Source organism: Phyllostomus discolor, chromosome 3 (genome assembly GCF_004126475.2).
Source record: "Phyllostomus discolor isolate MPI-MPIP mPhyDis1 chromosome 3, mPhyDis1.pri.v3, whole genome shotgun sequence".
In the NCBI taxonomy this organism is placed as follows: domain Eukaryota; kingdom Metazoa; phylum Chordata; class Mammalia; order Chiroptera; family Phyllostomidae; genus Phyllostomus; species Phyllostomus discolor.
Genome location: NC_040905.2, coordinates 133,809,326 through 133,836,013, shown reverse-complemented (window position 1 = coordinate 133,836,013; position 26,688 = coordinate 133,809,326). Strand labels below are relative to the sequence as shown.

Here is a 26,688-nt window from a genome sequence, read left to right as displayed (position 1 = left end):
GGCTGGAGGACAGGGTGGGCAAGGCGGCAGCTGGTGGAGCTGGCAGTCCCACATGAGCCAGCAGTCCCACACTCGTGTCTGGATAAATCAGGAGGAACAACTGGGGGTTAGGCAGACCAGGAAACCCGAGTTCTAGCAAGGGGGGGGAAAAGCCTTAAAACCTCTGATTGAGAAAACCTGTGGGAATTGCTACAGCGGGAGAAACTCCCAGCCTCCCAAGAAAGTTCACTGGAGAGTTCACTGGAGAAACCCACAGGGTCCTAGAATGTACACAAAACCACCCACCCAGGAATCAGCACCAGAAGGGCCCAATTTGATTGTGGCTAGTGGGGGAAGTGACTGAAAGCCAAATGAGAGCTGAACAAGCAGCATTGTTTCTTCTCGGACCCCTCTCCCACATACAGCACCAAATGCAACAATGTGGGTTGCCCTGCCTTGGTGAACATCTAAGGCTCCGCCCCTCACTACATAACAGGTGCACTAAGACAAAAAAAAAAAAAAAAGCCCAAATGAAAGAACAGATCAAAGCTCCAGAACAAATAAAACCGACGAAGAGGTAGCCAACCTATCAGATGCACAGCTCAAAGCACTGGTAATCAGGATGCTCAAAGAATTGGTTGAGTATGGTCACAAAATAGAGGGAAAAGTGAAGGCTATGAAAAGTGAAATAAAGGAAAATGTACAGAGAACCAACAGTGAAGGAAACCAAGACTCAAATCAAGGGTTTGGACTAGAAGAAAGAAATAAACATTCAACCAGAACAAAATGAAGAATCAAGAATACAAAAAAATGAGGAAAGGCTTAGGAACTTCCAAGACAACTTTAAACATTCCAGCATCTGAATCATAGGGGTGCCAGAAGGAGAAGAGGAATAGCAAGAAATTGAAAACTTATTTGAAAACATAATGGAGAACTTCCCAAATCTGGCAAAGGAAATAGACTTCCAAGAAGTCTAGGAAGCTCAGAAAGTCTCACAAAATGTTGGACCCCAGGAAGTACACACCAAAGCACATGATAATGACATTACCCAAGATGAAAGATAAGGAGACAATCTTAAATGCAGCAAGAGAAAAGGAAAGAGTTACCTACAAAGGAGTTCCCATCAGACTGTCAGCTGATTTCTCACAAGAAACCTTACAGGTAAGAAGAGGCTGGAAAGAAGTATTCCAAGTCATGAAAGGCAAGGACCTACATCCAAGATTACTCTATCCAGCAAAGCTATCATTTAGAATGGGAGGGCAGATAAAGTGCTGCCCAGATAAGGTCAAGTTAAAGGAGTTCATCATCACCAAGCCCTTATTATGAGAAATGTTAAAGGGACTTATCTAAGAAAAAGGAGATCAAAAATATGAACTAAAATGATAACAAATTCACAACTAACAACAACTGAAAAAAAAAACAGAAACAAACTAAGCAAACAATTAGAACAGGAACAGAATCACAGAAATGGAGATCACATGGAGGGTTATTAGTGTGTAAGGGGTGAAAGGGAATGGGGGAAAAGGCACAGGGAATAAGTAGCATAAATGGTAGGTAGAAAATAGGTGGGGGAGGTTAAGAATAGTAAAGAAATGTAGAAACCAAACAACTTATATGTACAACCCATGGACATGAACTAAGGGGACGAGGGAATTCAGTTGGGGGGGGTGTGTGCAGAGTGGAGCGGAATAAAGTGGGGAAAATGGGACAACTGTAATAGCATAACCAATCAAATATGTTTGAAAAAACAAACAAAAAACTTAAAATGGTTTCCAAGGTTTCTCATGGCACTATGATTCTATGACAACTTACGACAAGAGCCCCTCTTCATACAACAGCCATGTTCCTGAAGTGGTGAGGGAATACTTTTACTAATATTAATACTAATACTAATTTTATACTTTTATAAAATCATGACTAGTCTTCCACAGAACCAGTATTAACTCAAAGATGCTCTATCCTCCCTTCAGACTAACCTTCAATTACAAATCACTGTATATGTGCCTGCTCCAATATACTCTTAATATCAACAACAAATGAAGAATTTGTAAATAGCTGTTCCTTGTGCCCAGACTTGCAGAGTAAACATTTTAATAATTAAGGTTATAATAATATTTGATTGTTAATTATTAATAATCTATAATACTAATGATAAGAGTAATAAACACAAATAACTCCTACCAGACCTGCTACTTACAGTCATTTAACACTTACTATGTGCTGTGCACTGTTCTGAATAATTTATATACATTTTCCCAATTAATGCACACAACATTCCTAGAATAACAACTATTCATCACACCGTGAGTCATCATAACCTCCTCCCTCCAGACTCTCCTTCTCCACATACTTCATTATGTTTCTTAAGTAAATTTGGAATCTGGAGTTTTCCTAAAGCTGAGCTCAGCTGCCCTGTGGTTCTCCAGTTTCCTGTTCCTCCTTGTCAACATTGCCTATTAATATTACTGAGTGGGAAGAAGTGTGAAATATATGTTAGCTGGTAAATAATGGAAACCAGGCCATTGGTCCCCTCTTATACAAGAGGTCTCTCCAAGGAATGACTGTGTTTTACTCAGAGCCTCAAAAGGTTCTTCTTCAGCTATCCTCTTGTTTCAAGGCAGGGCTGTACTAAAACCACCTCACACAAATGTTTCTCTGTCTAAGGTTCAAAAGAAATCACTGGAAAGTCTCCCCAGGAAATGCATATTCTTTTCCCACAACCCCTTCCCTGGTTCATGTGAAAACTCAGTAAATATTTTCTGCATTCTTTCTCTATTCAAGGCCCTCCACAGGGAGCTGCCATGTACATACATCTGAATAAATCTCTGACCCTACCTTTGAGGAATTTACAGTTTTGTTAGAAGAAAATGTTTTTAGTTTTGATTAGTTTAGGTTTACACAATTTATTAATATTTTAGCTAGCAGAGTAGACGCTTCCTAAAAATCACAAGTGTTCAAACTGCTACCACCAGCCCCCAATGCATTGCTGACAATGTTGTCAACACAGATGATGATGTAGTAGTGTCTGAAAGTCAGATGTGTTTTTCTCAGGCATTCAGTATAGTACAAAGCAAGGTGAGATACTTGCAATGTGAGACAGAGAGCTGAAATACTCAGGGAGCAAGGGCTGGACAAATCAAATCAAGCCAGAAAGATATGGAAAGGTTCCTCTCAAAGTGAAGTGAAGGGTATTCTGGACATTGGAATTTTTCCCTATGATATGTATCTACCATTCCTTCTTTTCTAGACTTTCAAAGAGATAAAAACAGGATCTCATTCTCCAAAGTCCAACTTTTCATCGACTTCGCATCCCCTACCATGTCTGTTCTTCTTTAGGGTTAGCACCCTCAGTACCTCTCCCATGCTTTTCCATGCTCCATGCTGCATGTTTTCCATGCTTTTAATCATTTTTGCTGAGTTCCTCTGGACTTTATCCAAGCATCCTGCTTAAAGTATATGGCCCCAAAGTGAAGACAATGCTTTAACAAAGACCTCAAGAGATTAAACATAATACAAAGATTCCCCTGTTGTTGGAGAAGGTTATACTGCAGCCAAATAAAATTAATAAACTTTCAACAGTTTATCTAAGTGCCCTGTAATTAATGTATTTACTAAAATGCTCAGCCAGAGTGGGCTGGAAACACGTGGAACTGGAGCTGGAGGAAGGACTGTTCTTCCTATAACTTGACCCACATGAACAAAAGTTCAATGACCAATACTTTGGCCAAATTTCTGGGACCCTAACATGCCTGAACACATTAGGCAAATGAAAGCCTGTGGCATATAACTCTGTAAACATTACATTTATGAGAATTGAACTAGTAGTCTCAGGAAGGTTTGAAGTAGAAGGTGGGATCGGGAAAGGCAAGGGGACCAGATGTGAACATAACCAAAAACACCACTGCACTTGGCATTTCAGAGCACCTTTGTTGGCAAACTTAGTGTGGAGCCAAAGATTTAATGGATAAAAACACAGAGCCACCCTCTGATGACTAAAGACAGCACACATGAAGTATGTAGCCAGGGAAGGATTAAACAAATGTAAGCTATTATTTTATCAGCAGTGTATTTCTGATGGACAAGCACAGTGATAAATGAAGGGAAAACTTAGTCATAGCATGTCAGACACGGAAAGGAGTCTGGGAGGGACTCCTCCCCACCCCCCACCAGGCCTCACATTTCCATACGAGGACAAGATTCTCTGCCTGCAGTGGCACCCTGCACTCTCTCTCCAGCTGATCTGATTAGCTGGGTCACTCTGGATTTTCTCTTTTCAAATCTGCTTGCCCACAGAGGGGGTGCTTTTGGCTGTTAGGCAGGCGTGTACATCTCTGTTGTGGAGGTTAGCAGTGGTACAGCTGAGTGGAGAACTTTGTCTAAATTGGAAATGGAGTATTAGAAAGCCAATTAACACTGTATGCCTGAGTATTACCTCAATCCAGTTTCTGTCAATAATAAAACATTTCTTTCATTCTCCTTCTGTTTCTCAATTGGTTCTGAACCCGGTGGACAAGGGAGGAGTTGTATTTACCCCCTCCCCTAAACTCTAACAGGGATTCAGATATCCTACCCCCTACAATCCCTACTTCATTCAGCCATGTCCCCCTCCTTCACATTTATGGATGCAGAAAAGTAAATAGCCATTTCAGCTGCTTGTGGGCAGCAGAGAGAACATATAAGAAATGACTGCTGCCCACTCCCCTGCCTTGGATCCCTGCAAATATGGCTAGAAAGACAAAATAACAAATTTTTCTTTGCCTTCCCCTAGCCTTCCTAAGGTACACATTTTCCAACTGCTTACCTCTTGTAACAGTAAATCAGCTCTGAGGTTGTAAGTGAAGTGTTGCTTCACCATGAAGAATTTGAGAAACACACCCGGCCCCCAAACCTCCCATCCTCAACCCTAGCAAATTCTTTATTCTGCAGAGAAGGAAAGTATGGCTTTGCCCAAAGAAACATACCTAGTCAATGGGGATGGCACCTTCAGGCTCAAAGAAAATGCTATTTCTTTTCTTTTCTTTTCTTTTCTTTTCTTTTCTTTTCTTTTCTTTTAATCATTGTTCAAGTAGGAAATGCTCTCTATTTCTATTTTCTATTACAACATGACACATTCCAATTAATAATAGTGACTCAATCATGGAACTGACTCTCCAGGTGAAAAGATGGACCAGATGCCAGGTGAGGCATGGATATAATGTACAGTTTTTAAAAGTCCCCAGAAAAGATTCTGAATCACCTCTCCAGGGGGTTGAACCCAGATGTGAATCCAGGTATTGTAACTCAGTAGGGACATGAATGTGAACATGCTGCTGTTTGAAGTCTCAATATCATTATTTTATCTTTAAAAATAGAATTAATAAAGCCTACCTACCATGTAAGTTTATCCTCAGAACTAAGCAAGATGACAGGTAGACCAAGACTTTCCGTAACTTCAAACATTCAATGGCTTCCGTATCAATTCAAGATAGGCTAGGATATGCTATAATAACAAACATCCCCATTATTTCAGTGGCTCAACCCAAAAAAGTTTATTTCTCACTTATACCAAGTCCATTGTAGATCGAAGTGACTCTCCAGGGCACCTGTCCTCCCTAATTAGAAATTTGGCTGCCTGGACTTTCAAAATGAGGCCTACTGTGTGATCTCAGTGACAGGGGACAAGAGCACTAGAGGGTCTCACAAGAAATTAAATGTTCCCATTTGAAAGTAACATACGTCATTTCTGTCTACAATTCTCTTCTTCCCTTGAGAGTGAGTAAGTAAAATTCTATAAGCAATCTACAGTACTCTATATAGCTCAGAGAATATGGTCCAAAATAGGTAACTTCTGACCAAGAAGTGGAAATTACCTTCCTTCCACCAAAAAGCAAAATGCAGGCAATAAGACATGCCCGTCATAAGAGAGCACTCAATGGCTTTATCTTCTAACCACACCAACCACTGCCATCTGTGCAGTAAGAGCAAAACCAACATGGCAAAACAACCAACACAAAAGAAATTTGTACTATGAGCCTATCTTAGTTGGATTTTAAGGATGAACAAACCATCTGTCCCCTGACTCTGAGCATTCTCCACCAGAAAGTACTAGCTTAGTGACTACCTGTAAATAGGAAAAACTATTAAACTGAGCTAGATGTAAAAGCCCTAGAAGAAAGCATGATGTCATACTGCACAATTAGCACACTCTTGCACCTGTTATTTGCATTCTCCTTCTTCCCTTTGACTCTCAAAGCCAGAACAGTTGAACATCTAATGGCCTATACTAATGTTAAAAATTTTTAAACTGATTTCCTCTAATCAACTCTGAAAAGAAGGAATTGCTACTGAAGTTAACAATGCCCTGACCCAGCAGGATTCTCAAAACCCAATAGCCTTGTGACAGTTTCCTTGTGTCCTGTGCTCCTAAGGAGGTTGACCTTCCCCACAGCCTCTACAAAGGCACTGCTAGCAGCAGTCACTGGAACCAAAACAGCAGAGTGGACTACAAAAGAATGCATCAGATAAGCAAAGGCTTTTTATTAAGTTGTGTTTTTGATCAAATAAGCACTGAAATCCAAAGTTAAAAGGTATAGAAACAGGGGAAAATATTAAAGCTGAAGATTCTGTTGACTTAACCAAATACACAAAAAATTTCACCTGACTGCACAGAGGACTTCATATATACTTTTCTTCTTGTTCTTTCTGCATAAACAATATGCCCATATTTTGGCCTCTCAACTCTCTTTCCCTCCCAGTAGGGCTTTTCCTGCTTTGATTAGTCATAGTTTGGTTTAGTTTCTCAGCAGGGATGACTCACATTCCCAGTGCTTGGAATAAATGCGTCATTCTACTCTCTCAAGTGTTTGTTTTTCAGCAAGTTCCCAAATACAAACCTGAAGTCAGCCTCGGAAGTTGAGAAGGATATCTCTGCTGCCAGATCATTTGATGAGCAGGTCTCTGGCTTCATTTCTGTCCAGGATCCCACTGCAATTGTAAAGGTGGAGGCTGGCATTGGCATGGTTACATAGTAATGCCAGCTCAAGCTCCCTATAAGCAGAAAGAGAAAAATCTAATGAGGCCAACGTATGGTTCTGGACCTTACTTGTATTTTTTTCTCTTTAGGCACTTGAAGAACTTGTGTCCTAAGATGGTATGAGCCAGTTCTTGGAGGTGGGTCCTGTCAACTGAAGGGACATTATTCCAGGTCTCAGGGGAAGCATAAGAGAGATGATAGTTTCAGAGCAGCCAGGAAGGTTTGGATCTATTCCAAGGATCAGTTTGAAGCCCTTCAAGTGAGGCTATAAATAAATGGTGGTGGTTGAGGTGGTCACTAATAGCTGCAAACACATAAAAGTATAGGTTATATGCTGCTACAGAAACAAAAACATGTCTCATCCATCCTTATTGCCTAGTACAGTACTTGGCAACATAAAAAATGAAAAAAGATGCTCACTTTGATGAACAAATGAATGAATAGATGGATGGATGAATGAACAGATGAATTATCATTTCTATTCTGCTATTTTGCCTAAATCAAGTCCATCTAAAATGGATACAGTAGAATACAATGAGACTAAAGAAGGGAGATACCTGGGTTTTAGTATCAACTCTGAAAATACGATAATTAATTGTAGAAGTTCAGGTCTTATATCCCTATCCTTTTCATCTGTTAATATATTGGGTTGATCCCCCCTTCCTCATTGAACAGATGAAAAAACAGGCCTGGAGAGGTTCCATGGAGCCAATGACTCCCACCTAGTGTGTAACAAGGCCAGAATTACAGCTGGGTCTCCTCACCCCAGCCAGGCTTGTGCGGGCCAGTTAGTCCAAACCTTATAGAAGGCTTTTACCAAAGGAACAAATGGTTGATAACTTATAACACTATACTTCCTTACTTCTAAGATGGGAAAATGGTTTTAATGTTTCTGAAATTTGAACGTGTCATACAACCTGATTTTATATAGTATTTTTTTGAGCACCTGCTATAAAGTGATGGTGGTATGTCTTAAGGGGAATTAATATCACCTCATACTATGGAACAATTCTCCACTCCTCATGTTCCTCATGGTCCATTCGATTAACACAACCTAGCCTCTCTTTCAGACCCTTACTAATTCTTTAGCAGGAGCTATCCTTCTCTTTGTTGTTTTAAGTTTTAAAGGGTTAAACAATCATGGAGTGGCCTACAGTTGTCCAGTTATTAAGATGTCATATTCAGAGGCAAACAAAATGTTATCATGCCCACATTGGTCAGCAGAGCTAACATGACATTTTTCAAAGTCCTTTACAAGTAAAAATTAATAATAAAGGTTAGATTTAATCAAAAACTTTATTTATGTATTTTAGACAGAGGGGAAAGGAGAAAGAGAGGGAGAGAAACATCAGTGTGTGGTTGCCTCTTGCACACCCCCTTCTGGAGACCTGACCCAGGCATGTGCCCTGACTGGGAATCAAGCCAGTGACCCTTTGGTTCACAGGTTGGTGCTCAATCCACTGAGCAAAACCAGCCAGGGCTATAAAGGTTAGATTTTCATCTCCATATGCTTGGCTTCTTTGTCTCTCAACTAATTCTGAACTCAAGGAGGTAGAGGGTCACTATTTATTGCCCTCTGAAACTACCAACTTAGATCCAAAAAAGAAAATACACTGTAGAACTCCTCTGATGAAAAACAAATTTTAAAAAGTTTTTAAAAAGATTTTATTTATTTACTTTTAGAGAGAGGGGAAGGAAGGGAGAAAAAGAGGGAGAGAAACAGCAATGTGCAAGAGATACAACAATCAGTTGCCTCTTACATGCCCCTAACTGGAAACTTGGCTCACAACCCAGGCATGTGCCCTCACCAGAAATCAAACCAGCAACCTTTTGGTTCACAGGCCAGGAACCAGTCCACTAAGCCACACCAGCCAGGGCAGAAACAAATTTTTTTAAGTAGAAAACAAATACTTAAACTTAAGGAAAAAAGTATCTATGAAATCAACTTTGAATAAATATGGTATATATCAAGTTTGGAAGTTATTAGAGGAAATATATTTGAAGAAGGACTACAGAAGGGCATGCTCAGAATGGCTGGAAACCCATCATAGAGCTAGCCATCCTCTCAAACTTGCTTATAAGTTTCATTCTGCTTCTGCAATCAGACTGGCCATTGTTGAAATCACTCTTTCCACAGATAACTAACAAGTTGAAGGCATGCTCCTTGTTTTTTTTTTTTCTTCTTTAGATTTTATTTATTTTATTTTTAGAGAGAGGGGAAGGGAAGGAAAGAGGGAGAGAAACATCAATGTGTGGTTGCCTCTCGTGTGCCTCCTACTGGATACCTGGTCCACAATCCAGGCATTGCCCTGACTGGGAATCGAACCAGTGACCCTTTGGTACGCAGGCCTGTGCTCAGTCCACTGAGTTACACCAGCCAGGGCAAGTATGTCCCTTTTTAAAGAGACCAGAGACAATCCAGTGGTATATGTAGCTTTTTTTGAGCTGGAAGGAAAACCACAGCTTTAGGGAGAATTGCTGCTCTGATTTCAAGCCAGTAAGAAGAGGCTACAGACAATCACAGAGGTCTTGATAAAAGCATGACATAGATCTGTCATGACATAGGGTACTGTGCCCACCTCCCTAATTTTTCTACTTTCCCACAGCTATCTCATTCTCTTCAAACTGATGCCTCCCTGCAGTTGCTCCATGAAGAACTTGAAATTTGGACTGGACAGCACAATGAGAGCTTGTGCAAATTGCAGGGAGCACAGAGATGGAAGAACAGGAAGAAAGTTGTGGGTGAGGGACTGAAATGTTTTGAACAGCCTTGGTTTGAAAGAAAAATCCTGAATAACTGAATTTTTGTAATCAAAGGACTGTGGTCTGGCCATTCTTTCTCTGAAGTATATTTTGGAATATTTACCATAAGCCACTGAATTTTTCTTTTAAAACTTCGGACCTGTGAGGATTCAATACAGCAATGGCAATGCTTTAAGGAAAAAATAAAAGATTAAATGTATAAGGCTATCTTTGTTTCTTCCCAAAACCCAAGTAAAGGACAGCAAAGGATATTTTTAAGCCATAAACAAACAAAAACAGGGAGAATACTACAAGAACATAGGAGATACTAGCTGCAAAATACTGGAAGTTAGAATGCAGATCAAAGAGTGGTAAATGACATAGCAAACCTGAATCTTAACTCAGTAGTGGAGAAAAATATCCACCTCACTTTATCCCCTAGAAGCTCCAAAACTGGGGTTGGAGGAAGTATAAACTAAGCAGGCCTGTCTGAGAAGGGCTTAGATCCCTGAATGGCCTCCCCTATTCCACACACCTGGGCTATATGCCCATTCCCCACACACTAATAAAATAATTGGAAGTTTATTTTCTATACAGAGTAAAAGAGAAGGCCTCTAGACTGGGGGTGGGTATGTGGAACAGTTGAGGGGGTTAGATGAATGTATGCATATCAGATACTGAGAGCATCAGCCATCTTCCCTTATCTGTTTCCCAGAATGTTAGAAACCAGGTTTTTAAAAATTTATTTTTAGCCCTGCCTGGCATAGCTCTGTGGATTGAGCGCGGGCTGCAAACCAAAGCATCGCAGGTTTGATTCCCAGCCAGGGCACATGCCTGGGTTGCAGGCCATGGCCCCCAGCAACCGCACATTGATGTTTCTCTCTCTTTCTCCCTCCCTTCCCTCTCTAAAAATAAATAAATAAAATCTTTTAAAAATTTTATTTTTAGAGAGAGTGGAAGAGAGGGAGAAAGAGGAAGGAAAACATTGATGTGTGAGAGAAACATGGATCAGCTGTCCCTCGCATATCCCCAACCAGGGACCTGGCCTGCAACCCAGGTGACCTTTAGATTTGCAGGACAACACCCAACCCACGGAGCCACACCAGCCAAGGTAGCAGCCAGGTTTTTATCTTCCAGGCAGGAAAAGGAAAAAAGCTGACCAGCCCAAGAGGAGACAGCTAAGGATTCTGACATTGGAGGTTTCTGATGATCATCCTATGATGAAGTCCACAGTTGACAAGCCCTATGCATGCATTAGAGCTTCCAATCAGCATTCCGACCTACTCCTAATGCCTGCAGACAATTCAAGGATCTCCAGGCATTTTTACAAAGCCCCTTATGTAAAACTGGGAGACCAAAACAAATAGAAGCAAGCAACTTAGAGGATAGTAACCATGCAAGATGAAGAAAACTTCAAAACCACCAAACGTATACAGATTGAGAATTAAGAGAATTTATTGCAGTGCTGAAACAAGAACAGTGTAATATAAAAAAGGAGGATTCCAAAGTAAAGAGAATTAAAAACACGATGAAAGAAAGAATCACTCAATAAAAAGGGTGAGGTAGATTAGAAAGCTGAGGAAAACTACTAGAAAGTAAAGAAAAAAAAAGATGAGAATAAATAGAAATCAATCCAGGAAGTCCAATATCCAAGTAAAAGAAGCTCCAGCAAAAGACAACAGAGAAAATAAGAGAAAGAAAATCGTCAGTTAAAAAAATTGACAAAATTTCCCCAAATTTAAGGGGCACTGAGTTTCCAGACTGAAAGGGCACAGGACTGTATAAATCAACCCACACTGAGATACATCACTATGAAATTTAGAATCCTGGGACAAAGACAAAGTCCTACAAGCTTCCACAAAGAGAAAAAAAATCACATATGATTAGGACATTTTCAGAGAAGCAGAGTTTAAAAAAAAATTCACCTCCCACATATCTGATTCTCGGGAAGCTGCTAGAATATGTAAAGCATGCTGCAAAAAGAGGCAGTAAACCAAGAGGTAGGCTGACAGCCATACAAGAAAGAAGCAAAGGGGACTTGATAGACACTGGCAATCTATCAGCCTGATAGAGAAGGACAATCCCAGAAGCCAGCTGCATCCCCAGTAGAGAGAGTAACTAACCAATGTCCACTGAAACAGATTATAGGCCTGGAGAGAGATTGTTTCAAGAAGATGAAATTGACAGAAAACCTGATAAATCTCAGCATCTTGAAAATTTTAAACAACTTTCAAAGAGTCTGGGGTTGGTAAATACACAGAAAACCAAGCAAATAGAAAAATAAACCAATGAACAAGAAGATAATTACTAACTTCATGAAAAACTACATGTGGTGCAAAAATAATAACTTAATCTAAGTTTTACTACAAGTCTCAGCTCTAATAACAAACATATATAACGATCTAATCAAAGTTACATTAATTGTATTTGGAAATGGGATTTGAGGAAGGGAGCATATGTGTGATGGAGTCGGGTGTGGGAGGAGAAGAGAGCTAAATCCTCATCTGCAAAGTAAGAAGACCAACCTTGAACACTGAAGTATCCTATTGAACTACATGGTCATAAAAATCAACCAATGAGCTAAAATAAGTCAAAGTGGTTACTTCTGAATCAGAAGAAATGGGGGGTGGTACTGAGAACCACTATTTTAGAAAGAAAGTTAATAAACCCAATAGAATTATTTGACTCTTTAAATATGTGCATTTTTAATATAAAATAAAATAGACCAAGTAATTAAAAGGTAATCTTAACATAAAACAAACAACATTTTTGGTTCTGAGATTCCATTAAAATGATAAAATATAATTTGGAAAGAAGATGCAATTTAGAGGTAAGGACTAGGCACTATCCTATTAAATCTTTTTAAGAAGGTAAAGGGATTGAGAAGTACAGATCGGCAGTTACAAAATAGTCAAGAGGATGTAAACCACAGCATAGAGAATGTAGTCAGTAATATTGTAATAACTATGTATGATGTCAAGTGGATACTGAAAATATCAGGGGAACCACTTTCTAAGTATATATGATTATTTAACCACTGTGTTGTACACCTGAAACTAATACAAAATAATATTGAGTGTAAATTGTAATTAAAATTAAACAAAGGAAATCCTTTTAAGAATTAAACACTGGCAATGATTTTGGATATGAAATCAAAATTACAAGCATCAAAAGCAAAAATAAAGAAGTGGGACTACATCAAACTAAAAAGTATCTGCACAGACAAAGAAAACACTAACAACATGAAAAAGACAACCTATAGAATGGGAGAAAATATTTGCAAATCATAGATCTGATAAGAAGTTAATATGCAGAATATATAAAACACTAAAACCCGAGAGGAGGAAGATGATGGCAAGGTAGGAGGGAGCAGATTCCACTTCCTCCTACACATGGGAGAAAAACCTAGCCAATCTATGGAGGAACAGAGCAAACAGCCAACAGTACCTCAGCATATATGAAAATAGGAGACCAAAAATTGTAGTGGGTATTGAAAAACCAGACGGTAAGGAGAGTGCTTCAGGACAATAAGGTCCTAAGAACCAGCGCAGGGACCAGAGCAGCTGCAGCCCCAGGCCGGCGCCAGTGGGTCTGCCACAGGGTACTTGGGAGAGAGCTGGGTCAACTGCTCTCTCCCCGGCCAAACAAGGTTTGAGCAGCCCCAGGAGAGACCTGGTTGCTTGAAGTTGCAGAGAGGAGAATGAGGACTAAGTGGCAAACACACAGGGGCTGTGATCACCCACGGAGTCTGTGGATGCCGGTTGGGGAGAGGTGAGAGTTGCACCCTGACAGGCCCTGACCCCAATAGTCACTGGTCTGGTTGGAGAACTGAACTGTGGGAGAGGCCAGGACGCTGTACTGAGTAGCAGGCTTGAGTAGGAGGAATTTCTCAAAAATAAAAAGTGAAAAAAGGGACACTGTTTGGGGAATTCTCATATACTGCAGCAATAGCTCTGGCTTCCTCCCCACCCAGCTGTGCAACTCTTCTGGGGTGTTGCTGGAAGCCCTTCATGCCCCCACAGCATTGGGAAGGGTGCACAACTGAACCCATGGGGCCAGAGGCGACCCGGCCAAGCACGAGGGCCCGCAACCCGTGGAGAGTGTGGTCTGTGGAAGGCCCTGGCCCACAGTGGTAATGCCAGGGACAGTGCACTCTGAGGAAGGCCTGGATCTCACACCCAAGAGGACAGGCGCCAGGCTAGCTCTGAGGAGAGTGAGAGTGAGGCTGACTGAGTACAGATCAGGAAGGGAGAAAAGCCCCTCAGCCTGCTGTGCCCAGCAAGACCAGAAAAAACAGTGTGACCAATTTGAAACGAGCAAGGGGCTTTTTCTTTCTTTTTTTTTTGAAGTACTTTTTATTGTTTAATTTTTATTATTTTTTTAATCTCTCAATTCCTTTTTCCTCTCTCCATCTTTCTTGTTTTATTCCTTCTTCTTTCCTTTCCAATTTTATCTCTTCTTCCTTCCTTCTTCTACTTTTTTTATTTTTTATTTTCAATACCCACAAGTGAGACAAAAAAACCTGCAGCTGTGAAAGACCAGAGCTTGAACGAAAGAGGGGGCTTCTGAACAGCTGAGACAGTGAGACAAATTTCACTTTGCTATTACAGACAAGCTGCAAGTTATTGAACATTTGTATTATAATTTTTTTCATTGCTCTTACATCTTTTATTTTAATAGTATTTTTGTACTCCTCTTTTTCTGTTTAGTCTCCTTTGCTTGGTGGGTTATATTCTATCACTTGACAGGTTTCCCCTATTCTCTTTTTCATAGTGTAATGTTAATTTACTGTCCTTCACTTCACTTGTGTTCCATTAACACACTACTCGAGGTCCTACACTCCCTAATCTTGTTATTCAGATCACATAGATTGTGTCAAATGATTGTTGCTCTAGTATTACTGTAAATGATAGCTGTTCCATACAAATGTAAATACTACACAACACCCTTCCCAGATCTTAGCCCACTTCACAGTTTCCTAAACTCTGTTACTATAGTGGTTAACTCTATTCTCTCTCACACTAAACCTATTTACTAACCTTTACTCTCACCTTACCTCAGAATCTGACCTCCCACAACCTCATTGCTTTCTAGATCCAATTCACAATCCTTCCCTCCCCAATAAGAGTCTTATCTTCTTTCCATTCTTTCTAAAAAGGGGCTACTTGGGTGGAAGATCCCAGTTAACACTATACATAGCCAAAGGCTTTCCTATCTCTTCTCTACCAGCTGCTACTGTAAATATCATAGAATAATTTCTTGCTGTCTTAAACCATTTTGCTTTCCTCCTCCAACTGATCACAAAAAAGAGTAGATGGAAGCAGTGAACACTAGGATACTCGCTGGAAGAGGAAACCCAACAACAAAGGAACCACCAAGAGATAGCAACAGAAGAAGGTGAAGGAGGGAGTGGAGCCACACTAATCTCAATCCAGGACCTATATAGAAATACAACTAAATAGTGGAGAAATTACACAGAAGGAACAACTGAAGAAGAGCAAGAAAGAATCCTCAAAACCTTGTACACATGGAAGAACCAGCTTCAACACAACCTGCCTTTACCAGCACAACAAAATACAACTGGTGGTGGACAGAGTGACCCTCAGTTACCCAGCTGGTGGGAAGGACCCACCAAAGAAAGACCCAACAACAATCAAAACCCAAAGACAAACAGAGAGCCAACTTAAACGACAATGTAAGACCAATGAGCTCAGGAGATTAAGGAGACTGTACCACTGAATCTTACAGGTATTCTACCACAGAAGTTCACACCATAAACCCAGGGAGCCAGAACAGATCAATTTAAGAAGCTGAAGCTAACAAGAAGAGTATCAGAAACAATGAGAAGACAAAGAAACAATCCCCAAATGAAAGTAGGATGCCTCAGAAAGAATGCTAAATGAAATAGAGGCAACTCAACTATCAGATATTGACTTCAAAACAATGGTTATCAGGAAGCTCAATGAACTCACAATGAGCTACCAGAAACTGTTATGTTACAGATATTACATGTTTATGATATTGTTATGTTACAGAATTACATGCTTATGATTTTGTAATAAAAAAGGGGTTTTATTTGTGCCAGATCCTGTATACATACATCAAATCATCACATTGTATACCTTAAACTTATACAATGTTAGATGTCAATTATATCTTAATCAATCTAGGGAAGGGGGAGAATGAAACACTATGTGCAACAAGCTTTTTCCCTACATTCTGTATTAAATTTTTGACCTGATTTTTTTCTTTTTTTTTTTCCTTTTTTTTTTGCTGCCTCTCTGGTTCTTGTACCATCCACCTAGCACAACTGAGAAGATGAGACTTTTTGGAAACAGCAGGAACTGAAACTGCTTTCAATAAACACTGCTAATGGAATAAGAGGTATCTGTTAGATGCCTGCACAAGGTCATAGAGAAGCCTTACAGAGTGCCCAATTACATCGTGTCCCAACTCCTTTATCAGAATGTCTGTACACTCAAGGTGATATGGGGAGGGCAGTGGAGGCTATAAATGGATGTGGCAGAGGAGAGGAATAAGATTAGCAATTTAAAAAAGTCAGAAACCTTAAGTGACCTGCGGTTTGGGAGTAAGATAGCAAAAGTGTTAACAGAATCTGAGTCAAATACAGCAAGAATATTTTAAAATTGTCACTGCTCCTTCACAGTTTTCTCTGAAGGTAATTAATGGGGGAAAGGTTATTCTTTGGGGGAGGATATATTGAGAACATCACCCAAACCCATATTTTAAATAATCAAAATGATTTTCTCCTATGTAGCCCTTAAGATTTTTAATTTTTTGATTCCTCAAGTTCCTCTACTTAGTGGAGCTCATGAGGAATAAACTGTTTCATACTTCAAGCTTTTAAAGCAAAGTGTTTTTTAGAATACCAAATGACAGTCAAATGGGGGCAAGATCAATAGACTGGCCAAATAAGAACTAGCCAGGAGCTCACTTCCCAAAGACCCTGACTGGGCTCTTCATAAAAGTTCCTCAAAGGTGTTCAGCCCTGGGCTTCCTGCCCAGCCCTGGGTGAATTCCGAAGCCAATGCTGCGACAACTGCCTGCTTCCAGTGCTTTGGCAGGGCAGGGGTTTACTAGTTCACTACTATCAGGACATATCTAGTATCCTTATGGGGTAGAATAATGACTTTTGAGTTGTTTTGTTACAAATTATTCCACTGAGTCCCATCTTGCATGAAGACTACCCACAGCCACAGGGAACACCTGATCTCATCTTCAAACCTGAATGCAAAAAGGGCAAAATAACAAGGTAGAAATACTGCCCCAGAATGCAGAGCATACATTCATTACAAAGACAAAAAGAGCTAATTTCTGGATTATCTATTTGGGAGAAGCCTGCCTTGCAAAGAGAATTGACGAAGAGCATGTTTATTTTTAGTGTGTCTATTAATTTAGCTCCAGCTCTGGAATCTGACTACTGGAGTTCTACTGCCTGCTCCACACTTACCAGTTTAGAAATACTACTTAATCTCTCAATGCATCAGTTTTCTCATCTACAATAAGGGAATGATCATAGTATCTACCTCATAGGACTATGTGAAGATTAGGGTAGATAACGTGTCTAGAAATCACTAAGGCATGGTAATTGGCACATAGTAAGTGCTGAAGAAATCTTAACTACCGTTGTCTTAACAGCTGCCTCTCCCTGTTGCTTAGGCTGACTCCAGAGGCAGAGACAAAAAATGTTGAAGGTATGGCTGCCACATGTGCACCAAAGCCTATGGCCTGATGAGGCCCACATATGGGGTTTGAGTTTGAACAGCATTAAAACTAGTACACACAAAGCAATCCATTTAAAGGAGAATGACAGCTCAAAAGGGGGCATGCCGCATGACTTCATATAGAATGGGCCATTTGGAGACTATTTAAATGGTGTTTACTTTAAATGAGCCATCCTCTATGAAACAGACAGTGAATGCCTTCATTTCCCTTTTTGATTCAATGTACTTGCCCTATACTCCCTTGCTACACCAGCTGCAAAGCAAAGAGAACACACTGTACTTAAATCAACCTAGAGTTTTTCCTCTGTGGAGACTAGAAGACCATCACACCACTGGATTACTTCAGGGCCAGGCCTGGAATCATTAGCAAGATGAGCAGGGAATAAAGGGGTAAGGGCAATAGGAAGGGGCACAGAGGAAGTGGTGCTCCCAAACTATGCAGGCCTGGGCAACCACCCAGCTAGACTCCCTCTGCTTCTTAAGGAAGTCCCCAAACACCTCAATGCTGCCTTCTCAAACTGGAACTTATTTAGGGGGTGACATTCTTAGACTTCAATTGTCTCACTAATAAGACAGAGATATCATATCAGATATTGTTCTTATAATCACATTGGTAGCTGCTACAAGAACCAAAGAGATATTTTCATCTCCGAAATAGGACTGAAATTTTCCTTACAGATGACAGTTTTTTGTAGGTATGGAAGTATTTGATATGGGTCATTTTTCAAAATCATAGGAGGCAGTCTAAAATTTAGTCTTGAAAATACTTACAACTACAGACTGTTAGAACAATTACAATAATTATTTTCTTCATTTATTACTCTAAAAAACTGTCATGAATAGTTTTGAAGATCCTGTCTTCCAAGGGAAGAAGAGTGAAGGGAAAAAAGGAAGAACATGATGGAGTATTCAGTTCATGGTTGGGAGAGAAAACTTTTTATGTAATACTAGTGAAGAACTTTGCTAATTATGTGCCAAAATCATTTTTATAAAAAGAAAAATAATATGAGAAAAACATCCCAATACTGTAGTCAATTTTACCTATCAATCATGCCCACTAATAGTAAGTTAAATACAAGATGTATGTAAAGACATTGTCCTATTCTTAGGGGAGTCCTGGATAAACTCACTCAACACACAGCAAAGACACAGCCACACCACACAACAACTCTGCTCCACAAAGGCAAAAATAGATAATTTACATTTGCAAAGTTAGGCATTGCATAGAATTTCTTATATTTAAAGACTTACTATTTTCACTGAAAATTAAAATAGCCACTTGAATTCTTCCCATTAAAATAATCCACTTTATCTTTTTAAAATATATTTTATTGATTATGCTATTACAGTTGTCCCATCTCCCCCCCCCCCCCCATTATTCCCCTCTGTCCTACACACCCCCTTCCATCTGCATTACCCTTCTTCAGTTCATGTCCATGGGCCATACATAAAAGTACTTTGGCTTCTCCATTTCCTATACTATACTTAACCTCCCCCTGTCTATCTTCTACTTACCATTTATGCTACTTATTCTCTGTACCATTTTTTCCTTTCTCCCCACCCATACCCCGCTGATAACCCTCCATGTGATCTTCATTTCTGTCATTCTGTTCCTGTTCTAGTTGTTTGCTTAGTTTATTTTTGTTTTTGTTTGAGGTGTGGTTGTTAATAACTGTGAGTTTGCTGTCATTTTACTGTTCATATTTTTTATCATCTTTTTCTTAGGTAAGTCCCTTTAACATTTCATATAATAATGTCTTGGTGATGATGAACTCCTTTAACTTGACCTTATCTGAGAAGCACTTTATCCGCCCTTCCATTCTAAATGAAAGCTTTGCTGGATAGAATAATCTTGGGTGGAGGTCCTTGCCTTTCATGACTTGGAATGATTCTTTCCAGCCCCTTCTTGCCTGCAAGGTCTCTCTTGAGAAATCAGCTGACAGTCTGATGGGAACTCCTTTGTAAGTAACCCTCTCCTTTTCTCTTGCTGCTTTTAACATTCTCTCCTTATCTTTAATCTTGGCTAATGTAATTATGATGTGTCTTCGTGTGTTCCTCCTTGAGTCCAACTTTTTTGGGACTCTCTGAGCTTCCTGGATTTCCTGGAAGTCTACTTCCTTTGCCAGATTGGGGAAGTTCTCCTTCATTATTTGTTCAAATAACTTTTCAATTTGTTCCTCTTCCTCTTCTCCTTCTGGTACTCCAATTCATGTTTAAAGATGTCCTGGACATTCCTAAGCCTCTCCTCATTTTATTGAATTCTTGTTTCTTCATTCTGTTCTGGTTGAATATTTATTTCTTCCTTCTGGTCTAGACTATTCATTTGAGTCCCAGTTTCCTTCCCATCACTGTTGGTTCCCTGTATATTTTCCTTTATTTCAGTTAGAATAGCCTTCATTTTTTCATCTAATTTGTGACCATTTCAACCAATTCTGTGAGCATCCTGATTACCAGTGTTTTGAACTATGTATCTGATAGGCTGGCCATCTCTTTATCACTTAGTTGTATTTTTTCTAGAGCTTTAATCTGTTCTTTCATTTGGGCCATTTTTTGTTTGTCTTGGTGCACCTGTTACATAGTAAGGGGTGGTACCTTAGATGTTCACCTGGTCAGGGGAACCAACGTTACTGCATTGTGACGCTGTGTGTTGAGCAAGAACAATGCTGCTTGCTCTGCTCTCTGCCCCCGCTATCCACAATCAAATTGGGCCCTTCTGGTGCTAACTTCCAGGTGGGTGGGCTTGCCTACATTCTAGGACCCTGTTGGTCTCTCCAACAAACTCTCCTGTGAAGCTGGGAGTTTCTCCCACTGCTGCCTCATCCCCCACTGGTGTTTTCAATCAGAGGTTTGAGGCTTTATTTCCCCACACTGGAACCCTGGGTTGTATTGTCTATCTCACTCCTGAGTTGTTGCTCCTGGCTTATTTGCACGCGACTGTGGGACCTCCCAGTCTGCAATCTGCTGCCTCACAGGGCCCACCAGCCACTGCATTGCCTGCCCCAGTCCTCCAGCCACAGCCTTGCCACAAGTCCTTTCTGCCTGGCTGTTTGTCTCCGCCCCTCCTACTGGTCTGGATGAATGTTTCTTCTTTAACTCCTTGGTTGTCAGATTTCCATACAGTTCAATTTTCTGGCAGTTCTGATTGTTTTTTTGTTTTTGAATTTGTTGTTGTCCTCCTTTTTGTTGTGTGAGGAGGCACAGTGTGTCTATGTACTCCTCCATCTTGGCCAGAAGTCTCCACTGTATCTTTTAAACTTTTCCACTGTAAGTTAGACAACAGCATGAAGTATTCAGAAACATCAAATTGAGACATGCTTTTATTTACATATCATATTTCTCTACTCAATAATCCCTACTGCTTTCCTACCTCAAGATTGTTCCTTTCTAGTTCCGGCCAAGATGGAGGTGTAGGTAGAGACCCTTCCCTTCCTCACACAACCAAAAGGAGGATAATATCCAATCTGAAACCAATAAACAACCAAAAGTACCAGAAAATCAAACTGCATGGAACTCCAACAACAAAGGAATTAAAGAAAAAATCAACAAGAACAACCAAACTGGTAAGGTGGTAGACCTTGCCAGCTGACTCAGAAAAACCCCAGTGACTGGTGGACCTTGGGGGCAGGGCTGGCTGCTGATCTCAGCAGGCTGTGGGGGAGTGGCTGACTTAAGGGGACTCAAGGTGGCTGTGGGCTACAGCAGTTGCAGCGGTGAGAGAAACTCCCAGTCTCACACAAGAGTGTGTTGAAAAGGGCCCTAGAAACAAGCAGGCAAGCCACACCTTTACCTCTCTAGCCCCTCCCCCACAGGCAGCCCGGCAGCACAGCAAAGAGAGTTACCCAGCCAGGGTGAATACCTAAGGCCACACCCCCTTACAACCTATCAGCTGGGCCAAGACAAAGAAATATGGCCTAAATGAAAGAACAAAGTAAAGCCTCATAAAAAGAGCTAAGTGAGGAGGTGATCTCCAATCTATCTGATGGAGAATTTAAAGCCCTGGTAATCAAAATGCTCACAGATCTGATTGGGCTTGGTCAAACACTGAAAAAAACAAATGAAGGCTACCCAAAATGAAATAAAGCAGAATGTTCAGAGAACCAACAGTGACAGGAAGGAAACCAGGACTCAAAGCAATGATTTGGAACAAAAGGAAGAAATAAACATCCATCCAGAACAAAATAAAGAAATGAGAATTCAGAAAAGTATAGAGACTCTTACAAACTTCTGGGACAACCTGAAACATTCCAACATCCAAATTATAGGGGTGCCAGAAGGAGAAAAGGAAGATCAAGAAATTAAAAACTTATTTGAATGAATAATGAAGGAAAACTTCCCCAATCTGGCAAAGGAAATGGACTTCCAGGAAGTTCAGGAAGCTCAGAGAGTCCCAAAGAAGTTGGACCCAAAGAAGAACACACCAAGACACATCATCATTAAGTTAGTTACCCAAGATGAAAGATAAAGAGACAATCCTAAAAGCAGCAAGAGATAAGGAGACAGTTACCTGCAAAGGAGCTCTCATTAGACTATCAGCTTTCTCAAAAGAAACCTTGCAGGCAAGAAGGGGCCAGAAAGAAATATTCGAAGTCATGAAAGGCAAGGACCTACATCCAAGATTAATCTATCCAGCAAAGCTTTCATTTAGAACAGAAGGGCAGATAAAGTGCTTCCCAGATAAGGTCAAGTTAAAGGAGTTAATCATCACCAAGACATTATTATATGAAATATTAAAGGGTCTTATCTTAAGAAAAAGAAGATAAAAAATATGAATGATAAAATGACAACAAACTCACAACTATCAACAAATAAACTTAAAAGAAAAGAAAAACAATGAAAACAAAAACTAAGCAAACAACCAGAACAGGAACGGAATCAGAGAAATGGACATCACATAGAGGAATTTCAGTGGGGGAGGCAGAAGGGAGGAACGGAGGGGGGAAAGGTACAAGGAAGAAGAAGCATGGTTAGTAGGCATAAGGTAGTCAGGGAGAGATAAAAAATGGTATGAGAAACAGAGGACTCAAATAACTTATATGTACAACCCATGGACATGAACTAAGGAAGGGGAATGCTGGAGGGTTAGGCGGGGCAGGGCAGGGCGGGGAAAGAGGGGGAGAAATTGGGAAGACTGTAATAGCATAATCAATAAAAATATTTTTTAAAAAGATTATTTCTTCCTCTAGCCAATATTCTTAGTTTCAGAACTTCCTGCCCAAATTATTCCATATATCAAGCAATTTCATTATTTTGAAACATCTTTGTATTAGAAATTAAAGATGCTTAGGAATATGTATAGGAATGCATGTATATAGGAATACATGTATTTGTAGGTATATATAAACACATTATATAATGTATACATCTACTGTGTATTTATTATAATACACATTATATAATGTATACATCTACTGTGTATTTATTATAATACACATTACATAATGTATATAATAGATTATATAAGGGAAAGGGAAATTAAAAAAGGGAAAGCTCTCAGTTTTGGCAGCTCTTCTTTTCTGGGTTTCCTTTTCCATTACTTGGGTCTTTTAGCCAGTCCCAGCTGTTTTTCTTTCACTGCTATTTAGATGCCAAGCCTACACATTCTGGTTTTATGAACTAGTACCACCTTCCTGAATATCCATGGTGTGACTGTCTTTCCTTAGTTCTCTCCGCTGTTGCTCTAGGGCAGGAACTGACACCAGAACAAAAGAGACAAGAACACTCTGGGCTGGTATGCACCAGCACTGCCTAACCAAGGCCACATGCCAGGTCATGCCACTGCTTCTCAAGCACTGATGCCACAGCAAGGCTTTCAGTTTCCTTTCCTGCAACATGGTGCCACCTAAGGCACAGGAGACTCATGAGAGAATGACCTTCAAGATCATTTTTGTGAACCAGGTAAAAGAGCACCACCTACTGAACAGAGGACACAAGCACCTTCTAGGTTTTGAGGGTTTTCCCTTGTGGCTAATGAAATGAATAAATAAAGGAGTACATTGGCACTAGGACTGTTTTTCCAAGTCTCACCCTCCATTCTGACCTAGGACACAGACAACCTAGTTTCTCTTGAACTTAAGTACAAAATGGATGGTCAAACTACACCAAATCATACTGTTCCAGATAATCACAAGTACACTTTAGTACTTTACCCACATGAGAATATTCATGAATATCAAGCCTGAGATAAAAATCACAGCAATAAGAACTGATATATACTTGCCTGCCGAAATCATTTGGAAGAAAGAATCCTGATTTCTTTTGTATGCCAAGGATGGTAAATGCAGCACTAAGAAGGCAAGCAAGAATTAGTCCAAAGCAAGCCACAAAGAAAAGAATGACCTGACACAGATTTAGAAAGGGGTAGGCATTATTTGAACCCTTATGAGAGATGTAACAGCAGAACACAGTCCTCAATCACCAGTGGCTTTCTGAAAAGATGAAAAGGGGTACAGTATTTAATCTGTGCCCATGAAACACATGTATGTGTACTAGCCCAGAATAAAGTTTCCTCAGTTCCAGAAACAAGAAGCTGTCTTTACTTTGCATTCTCTGTGGTAAAAACACTTAATCATGACCATTCTGAAATGTCTTTAATTTACCATTTCCTTATACATAATTTCTGGTTGCATGCTGTGGGAGCAGTCTAAATAGTATTGCTCATTTTGAGCCATCAAGAGAGAGGAAAAGTTGGCTTTCAATTGCACACAGGAGGGTCTGGACCCTGAAATCTTGGCTTTTCCCTAAAATTTCCCACACAAAATCAAGAGAGAAAATGTCAGAGAGCTGGTCTATTGGGCAGGCCAGAGAGTAGCATTTTGCCCAGGATGAAGTAATGTCTACAGTCTCTTACTTTTGAATAGAAAAATGAAATCAGATCCTATGTGAGGGCACACAGAGTTTTTAACACTTTTCATTTGTTCATATTCTTTTTCTTGTACATTTGGAAAGAGCTTAACTTAGTCAGTCTTGTTCATTACTTAAAGCTTCCCATGAAAAGTGTAAGTGGGGCATTTTATTTTTCTAGGATGTAAAAATACACTAAATTAGACTCTACAAAAGTAAAACTAAATAAAAAATTACCAAATGGGAAAATAAGGATGAACTACAATTTATTTCTTTTAAAATCTATTGCACCTGGAGAAAAGGCATAAATTCTAATCAGAAGCTCAGCTAAAGAAAGGACATTGCACTCACTGTTGTCACTATCAGTAGTGGTTTTAAATGCTTCTTCCATGAACATATTACTTCTGTCTGATTATGCACAACACATTTATTCAACAAATAAGTGTTAAGCGCCTATTATAGACTCTGGATCTCTGTGCTTAATAGGTTAGCTACATTTTGGCAGGGAATATGGGCCAACAATAACACATAGGCTGACATTTCTGTCTGCCCAAATGACATTATGCTGAGGAAGTTAAATAAGAAAGGAGCCAAGCAAGTCAATCTAAATCTATGGACTTGATTTAGCTCTCTTGAGAAAAAGGACAGTGGCTTCTCAGCTAATAAAATTCTTAGTATGGTCATCAGGCTACACTCTGAACCACTAGCCTTATTTTCTACCGACAGCCAGGGGGAGTGACTTCCCTCAAGCAGCTAGGACTCAGAGGCCCGCCTTCTGATTTCTATCCTTTGTCCATGGGCTGCTGTCATTTCTGTCCTTGTTATCTGCATCATTTGCATTATGCTGCTCCCAGGTGCTTTGCTTCTTTCAGGAAATCAGCTGATGCCTGGCAAATGTGCTAATCAGGTTGATGTGGCACTGTGATGGAAACTGAGTTGAGGGACAGGTCTTACCACTCATATTTCACAGACAGTACATCATTTTAAAGAGCATTGTGTGAAAGAGAGGATGTCCTATGAGACCAATCTACAAATCAAGAAAACATGACTTAGAAAGGAAGTAGTATCATTTTGTATCCATGTACCAATTTTCTTCTAAGGAGTGCAGAGACAGAGACATTATTCCTTGCTCAGAACATCCACTTTGGAACTGGCAGAGAGCTTTGTCAGTTCTCTTTCCTGGTTGTCCTCTGGGGAACCAAGCTGTGGGCCACAGGAGGAACAGCAGCATTAGGCAGAGTTCTTGCTCCTCGTCAGTCTCCCTCAGTTTGAGTTATAAAGTCTGCTATGAGATAGCATATAAGGTGTAAGTGATATGAACATAAGAAATTCACAGTTAGCATATATTTTATTTTAACTCTGTGATGAATTGGTAATTCTGAAAAAAGGTCCGCAGATACATTCCCGGAGGTATGAAAATTTTCCACAAAAATTTTAAAGTCAATTCTTATTTTAATTTTTATGATTACCTTCATATAGACAGACAACCACAGGCAGATTATATATAGAAGGGGTCAGAAGGCTTTGTTCTGTAAAGGACCAGTTAGTAAATATTTTAGGCTTCGCAGGTCATATGGTGTTTATTTCAACTCCACTTCTGCCACTGCAGCACCAAAGTAAACATAGACAAGGGCCCCATGTTCCAATAAAACTTCATTTCCAAAAACAGGCAGTGGGTTGGATTTGGCCAGTCAGTTGGATCATCCAAATATAACCAACTACTGACAAACAATCTCAGAGTTCATGCATGCATTAGTACATATGACAACACAAGGACATGCAGCACTGCCTTAATTATTGAGAGACAATGAGAAAAGAACATAAGGATGATGCTCTTTATGAGTACAGGCTAAATGACATCACAGCATGCCATGTAAGCCAAAGCTTTCCAGCATATGGAAGGAAAGTGGTGGAGAAAAAGATCATCATGTGGCTCAAGCAAAACAATCTCCAAGAAACCTTTATGGAGATGGGAACAGCACATTTATATTATGAGGGTAAATTAAATTTCAACCAAATAATTAATCTTTAGATTAAATTTAAATTGTTCACTTGAATTTTACTGATTTAATAGTTTGGTCTGTGCTTAATTTATAATTTCATTTTGGATTTATAGATAAGCATACAGAGTTTATATCTACTCTTAACATTTATAGTTTTAAAATATCATTCTAATACAAAGAATTTCAGTCCACCCTGGTAAACTATGAGATATATATTTTTCGTTCTAAAAAAGAAAAATAATGCTCAAATTTGAGAAACACCACTAAACACGAGTCTTTACTTCCGAACTGCTGGGCAAACCATGAATTAGAAAGTATGCAGGCATGGTGAGGTCAAGGTACGCAGAGCCACATGGCATCATGGAAG

The 26,688-nt window shown here is 39.8% G+C and overlaps 1 protein-coding gene across 8 annotated transcripts in view; it reads right to left on the bottom strand.

The window, feature by feature from the left end:
- LOC114512547 (aminopeptidase O (putative)) overlaps positions 1–26,688 on the bottom strand; it is a 439,198-nt gene that overhangs the window by 318,697 nt on the left and 93,813 nt on the right. For all 8 annotated transcript variants that reach the window (XR_004902147.1, XM_036021469.1, XM_036021474.1 and 5 more), the window contains one exon: positions 6,852–7,005. Coding sequence is in view for 7 of the 8 variants with exons in the window: in XM_036021469.1 (XP_035877362.1) it covers positions 6,852–7,005 (154 nt within the window). In the remaining variant the exon portion in view is untranslated. The remainder of the gene's footprint in view (positions 1–6,851; positions 7,006–26,688) is intronic.